Consider the following 6,240-nt stretch of genomic DNA (forward strand, 5'->3'; position numbering starts at 1 on the left):
TATACGAGGCCGGCAGCCACCCATGGTCCATCAGTTCTTCACACACTTTATTTTTGGGTCAGAGATGTTGAACTAACCAGACTCTAATACCAATTGTAGAATCATAAATAGTCTTTTCTTAAAAAAAAACCTAAACAATGAGGTGAGAGCTCTCCCACTTATATATTCAAAATTATGTGAAACTTACATATAAGTTACACTGTAGTTACAATGCAAGTTACAGTGTAATTACATACAAGTTACAGTGTAATTACACTACGATTGTACTATAATTACATCTGTCGACAAATGTATAGGTAGTCCCAGAGAAAAAACAGAGAGAGAGGGAGGGAAAAATTCTGAATTCAGGCCCATTAGTGGCCCAAATCAACATGTCCTGTCCAGCAGCCCAGCCCAGCCCAGCCCAGAGCTACTCGTTCTCCCTTCTCACGTGACGGCAGCGAGGAAGCGGATTGGAGAAGGGTTGGGGTTTTTGGCTTCGCGGAGGCGGCAAGGCGAGGCGAATCGCGAGGAGCGGAGGAGGAAGGGTAGGGTTTCGCGTCACGGAGGGGAGGGGATCGAGAGCTCCTCCTCCTCCGCCGTCTCCGCCTTTGCTCTCTTCCTTTCGCCTGTTGTTGCGAGAAGGCGGCCGCCATTTTCTTGATTCCGACCTTGCAGGTATTAAAGCCACCTCCACCTGCCCAATCCTCTGAATTTTGCAGTGCTGGGCAGTTCTTTCTCCTGGTTCTTGGCGAGATTTTGGGCCCTGTAACCCTGCATTCTGTTTGATTGTGATGATCCGTGGGTGGATGGGGATGGCCTAGGTGGTGAACTCGGTTCTTGATTTCTTGCGATTTTTTTTTCCTTTTGATTTATCAATGCCTGAAGCAGTGGATTCTGCTGGAGCAGAGCTGTTAAATGTGTAGCTTGTACAGAGTCGGGCTAGTGGAGCGAACTCGCACTCGTGTTTGTGATTTTGGTGTGATTAGTTGATCAGTAGGTCTGTAGGTGGTATCAATTTTGCTCATATTTCTGATTCGTTTAATTGGCTCAGCAAATGCATGTACCCCTGGTGTTAATTCGGCTATTTTTTTCCTTGATTCCTAGCTGTCTGCTTTCATCTTATGCATGTTGATTGAGTTGATTGGCTGAAATGGCAGGGCGTGGGTATAACCTAGGTGAACTCGGTTCGCTTATCAATGTAGTATAAACATATCCTTAAATTATCTGAGCATGTTGATGCAACTTGCAGAGTCAGTGGTGGACTTCGGTCGTGTTGTGTTAAATGTTTTCGGTGTGATTCCAAATATGCCTGAAATTTCAGACACTGGAATACTATCTTAAATTCTCGTATTGACTAGTCAATCGCAGACATGTGGGCTGTAGTCTAGTATTATTTTGTTTCTTACGGGTTAATTGTTGTTTGCTCAAAGAACTGTATAAAAATAAATAGTTCCAATCCTATCTTCTTCTGAAGAGGAAGAGGAACAAATGTATGTTCAGCAAAAGAGCATTCAATTCACATATATTGATGATTTTACTACTGTAATTTGATCACCTTTACATGTATCATTCTGATCATATTAATTTCATCCCAGCACTCAGATATCTGCTGAATCTGGTGATAGCGCAGCTTGTTCATCTGTATTTCACAATGGAGGATCTTCCGGATGCCCTTATTGGAGAGATCGTCAAGAGGGTTAGCAGTACAAGTGATCTGAGCTCTCTTTCCCTTGTGTCAAAGCGTCTCTACAAAATTGAGGCAGAGAGCAGGCATACGATCCACATAAGCTGTAGCCTTGGACCAGCAACAGATGCCATAGTATCACTTTGTTCCCGATTTCACAACTTGTTGAAAGTAGATATCAATTACTCTGGTTGGACGCAGGACCATGGGAACCAGTTGGACAACCATGGTCTCCGTATTCTTTCATCATACTGCCTCTCGCTGAGTGATATCACCTTAAGCTTCTGCTCATACATTGATGACACTGGTCTTGGTTATCTAGCATTTTGCAAGAAATTGATCACCCTCAGACTGAACTCTGCAACAAAAATAACATCAAGTGGACTTCTCGCTGTGGCTGTTGGTTGCAAGAATCTATCTGCTCTCCACCTCATCGATTGCAATAAAATCAGTGGCGCCTTTGAATGGCTGAAGTACCTTGGCAGTGATGGATCACTGGAAGAACTTAAGGTGAAGAACTGTGTAGGAATCAACCAATACAGCCTTCTAATGTTTGGTCCAGGATGGATGAAGCTCCAGAGGTTTGTGTTTGAGTTCAGAAATATTTACAGCATATTTGAATCTAAAGATCCCTCGTATGTGGCGAATTGCCAGTATAGATATGATTTCTCCTGTGAGAATTTGAAGCAATTGAGCTTGAGACGGATTGTGACCATGGAAGAAATAGGACTCCGCTCTCTCCTGGGAAAATGCAAATCACTAGAGAAACTTTGCCTTCATTTTGTTCTTGGTCTAACTGACAGTGACATGATTACACTCGCCCAGAACTGCAGCAACCTTAGAAGTATCTCACTTCAACTTGAGCCTGTCTTCTGTGAAGGACCTGAAGGTAGAGTCTGCAGGACGCCGTTGACTGATGAAAGCCTCAAGGCTTTAGCCGGGTGCCGTATGCTTCAAGTTGTTGAGCTCACAATGTTTGGTTGTGATTATGCTTATCCAGAAATAGGCTTCACCCAAGAGGGCCTTATGATGTTTTTTCAGTCTTGCCCAATCCGTGATCTTGTGCTATGTGGCGCCAATATCTTTGATGATGAGGGGATGAAGGCCCTCTCATCTGCACAATTCCTGCAGACGCTCTAGCTTATGGATTGCGTATATATAACTGATGCTGGGATGTGCTTGCTTGCAGATAGCCCATCTTTGGTTAACCTTACACTGCGGCAATCTGACGGTTTTTCTGATGTTGGAGTTGGTGAGGTTGTACGTGCACGGAAATTGGATTCTCTGATTGTTGAAGGTTGTAGCAGGGTATCTCAGAAAGCTGTTCTGGGGACTGCCAAATCTATTCGCTATGAACGATATTATCCTGGTTATGGGAAGCTAAGAAGATCAAGCTTGAGCTTCGGGCAGGATTGAGTCCCCTCAAGATCTTCAGTTGTTTTTTGGACCCCCTGTTGAAGTGCACAGCATTGACGGCTGCTGTTTTCATTTTTCATATTTCTGGACCTGCTTTTGGTGATTGTCTGTCAGTCGGTTATATTAGCTTGTAATAGTGATTTTTATAAGGCATCTGATGTGTGAAAACCATGGTAATGGTCAACACAATGGTACCCTGCAACCAGTGATTTACTTATTTCCTGATGCTTTCTTCTCTGTTCACCCATCCCAAATCCATGAAACTCGGCTACTCATTGACTCAAATGTTTTAAAAGTTCTGCATTGTGGAAGTAGTGAATTCTGGAAGTATGAAAGACATGAGTGCCCATATTTTCAAGACTTTGGATGGCAATACATGTACATATCATATATTGGTAGTCTGGAAAATTAGGTAACCCTTCCCATGGTTCTTAACATATTTTTCTAGGGGAATGCTGTGGATCCAGTCCTATGAGATGAGCAGGTTTTCAGTCAGTTTTGATCTGAACATTCCTGCATTTGAGGAGCAAGCAGATATTCTCGCAGGTACTATTGTTAGTACATCATCTGCCTACAGTGAAAGTTTGATCTGCACAATGGTTATAGCAATAGTTTTTGGAACAGATGAACAAACTATATAGTTTGTTCATGCAGTTCTATGATTTTATTTTTAGTCATTGTACTGATCTGTTTATTTTTCTACAGTTGTTTTGAATTTTTTTAACCATTGTACTGATCATTTCTTGCCGGTCTATCAGGCGGAGAGTGAAGCAATGTCGTGTACAAGGGATATCTGTTGATGTAAGCTCAAGAAAAACGAAGAATTGTGAGCTATAAAAAGATTGGAATTGATTGAACAGTGGGACTACTATACTGCCCCTTGCAGAGGGTCTGGTGTGAACAAAAACTCATCACTTCTTCCTATATAGTTGGTACCTACTACAAGTATTAACACTATAAAGAAGCATGCAGGTTAAGCCACGTCATCGATAACCAATAGCCGTCGGATCACGTGTATCTTTCTTTGTTGTTGTTTAGCTGGAATTCATTCATTCGTTCAATGGCCATGCAGGCTGTAAGTAAGCAAAATGCCATTGGTAATTAAACACATCAATGGATGACTCACTTGAGTGCTCCTAGTCATGCATGCATCCCCCATATTAAGCCACTTCTATGTCCCTTGGCCATCTACTACCCAAATGCCAACTTTATACTTTATAATTTTAGAATGTTTACTTTTGATATTTCAATTCTTTGATTCTGTTTGTAAGCACGTATTTACAAAGTTGTTAATCATTACCACAAAATCCCGCAGCAACGCGCGGGTATCAAACTAGTTGCATAGATCGTTCAAACAAGAATGCTTATACGTTACTCAGAACAACTCTCAAGCCATGTTTGAAGGAAGCAAATAAGAAAGAAATCTCCATTTCGGGGCCAGGGTAGGGTCCATTCTTGCCCACGGGGGTCCCCCGCCCCGGCCTTCCTATGGTTCCCCACAGATTATCTTCTGGCTAGCAGCTTGAGATTATATTTGAACATTATTGATGCGAGATATTTCTTTTCTTTTTGAATTTCAAATGCATTTGCGTGAACATGATGTGCTGTCATCATCAGATTTGGTAATTAGGACCTTACTATGAGATGTTGATACAAGATGCATAGTGAGCCATTCCCTGTTTGAACTTTGATTTGTTTTTATAATGTTTACCTGCTTTTCTTCTCATCAAAATTGTATCGGTGCTTAGCTTTCGTGGGACTAGCTGCTGAAATCTCATCATGATCGTTCTCTCCTGGGAAAATGCAAGTTGTTAGAGAAAGTCTGCCTTCATTTTGTTATTGGTCTAACTGACAGTGACGTGATTACGCTCGCCCAGAACTGCAGCAACCTTAAAAGCATCTCACTTCAGCTTAAGCCCGTCTCCTGTGAAGAACCTGAAGGTAGTATTTACAGGACGCCTTTGACGGATGAAAGCCTCAAGGCTCTAGCCCTTGGGTGCCGTATGCTACAGTAGCGGAGCCAGAAATTATATAAGGGCTAAGCTAGGCTCGACTAATGGAGTATTAGTTTTCTGAAAAATTTACAGGGTGAATCAACAAAGTTTAAGCAAGTTTTGGAGGCAGGACTCGGGCTCAAGCCCTAGCTGCCCCAGGCCTGCCTCCGCCCCCGAGCTAAATAGATCAAACTTGACCATTGGGCGGCATTAAGTCCTGCCCAAGATCTTGAATTGTTTTGACCCCCGTTTCGAAGTGGTTGAGTTGTTGCTAAGTGCACATCATTGATGGCTGCTGTTTTCATTTTTCATATCCCATGTAAACCTGCTTTTGATTGCTCATTTTAGCGTTGTTGGTCGTTCGTTTATATTAGCTTGTAACGATGAGCCTTGGATTATTTGTAAGTCATCTGAGGTGTGAAAACCATGGGAAACGTAAGCACAATGGTACACTGCAGTTAGTGATATATTTCTGGTCGCTTTCTCTTCTGTTTATCCTTTCCAAATCCATCAGACCCAGCTACTCATTGAATCAAATGTTATTCAAATTTTGCTACTTTGTAGTCAATTGGTGATGGATGGTAAAACATGAATGCTCAAATTCTGAATGTGCATGTGCAGATCATATTGATAGTCTGGAAAATTAGGCACCCTTCCCAATGTTTCTTCACTAATTTTCTTTCAGTATCAGCTTGAGATTACATGTTAAGTTTATAAATGTGTGATATTCGTGGAAGGGAGGATTTTGATTTCCCTGGTATCTTTGGTAATGGACATACAGGCATAATTGTGAAACAATAGTTTGGTTACTCCTAGGAGAGCCCTTTTTACTTAGTCTTGTCCCTCCAAAAAGATCGTACAGTCCAAAATTTGATCAATTTCACACCAGCTCGAGTGTCACATTTTTCACTTCACAACAGTTTTAGTATATATAGGCCGAGTTTAGTTCCAATCTTTTTCTTCAAACTTTCAACTTTCCATCACATCAAAACTTTCCTACACACGAACTTGCAACTTTTCCGTCGCATCGTTCTAATTATATCCAAACTTCCAATTTCGGCGTGAACTAAACACCCCCATAGTTTCACTTACACCAGGTGTTTTGAAATAAGTTTCAGTTTGCACTATAGATGGCCAAAAGGCCCGAGGCCCGACGGCCCGGCC

At 42.0% G+C, this 6,240-nt stretch overlaps 1 protein-coding gene across 2 annotated transcripts; it reads left to right on the forward strand.

Moving 5' to 3' along the window:
- Window positions 1-454: 454 nt before the first annotated feature.
- LOC4352350 (F-box/LRR-repeat protein 14) lies at window positions 455-3,299 on the forward strand. Of its 2 annotated transcripts, none has more exons than XM_015763453.3 (2): window positions 455-657; window positions 1,578-3,299. In XM_015763453.3, exon 2 carries the CDS (start codon window positions 1,634-1,636, stop codon window positions 2,804-2,806), a length of 1,173 nt encoding a protein of 390 aa, XP_015618939.1. In that variant the 5' UTR covers window positions 455-657; window positions 1,578-1,633; the 3' UTR covers window positions 2,807-3,299. The 2 variants fall into 2 exon arrangements, with proteins under 2 accessions (XP_015618939.1, XP_066162397.1); XM_066306300.1 differs by having other exon boundaries at window positions 1,585-3,299.
- Window positions 3,300-6,240: the final 2,941 nt, after the last annotated feature.

The sequence above is a fragment of the Oryza sativa genome, chromosome 12 (assembly GCF_034140825.1).
Source record: "Oryza sativa Japonica Group chromosome 12, ASM3414082v1".
Classification (NCBI taxonomy): domain Eukaryota; kingdom Viridiplantae; phylum Streptophyta; class Magnoliopsida; order Poales; family Poaceae; genus Oryza; species Oryza sativa.

Bases quoted from the DNA above. Each gene is read 5' to 3' on its own strand.
- LOC4352350 (XM_015763453.3), top strand. From the start codon at position 1,634: ATGGAGGATCTTCCGGATGCCCTTATTGGAGAGATCGTCAAGAGGGTT.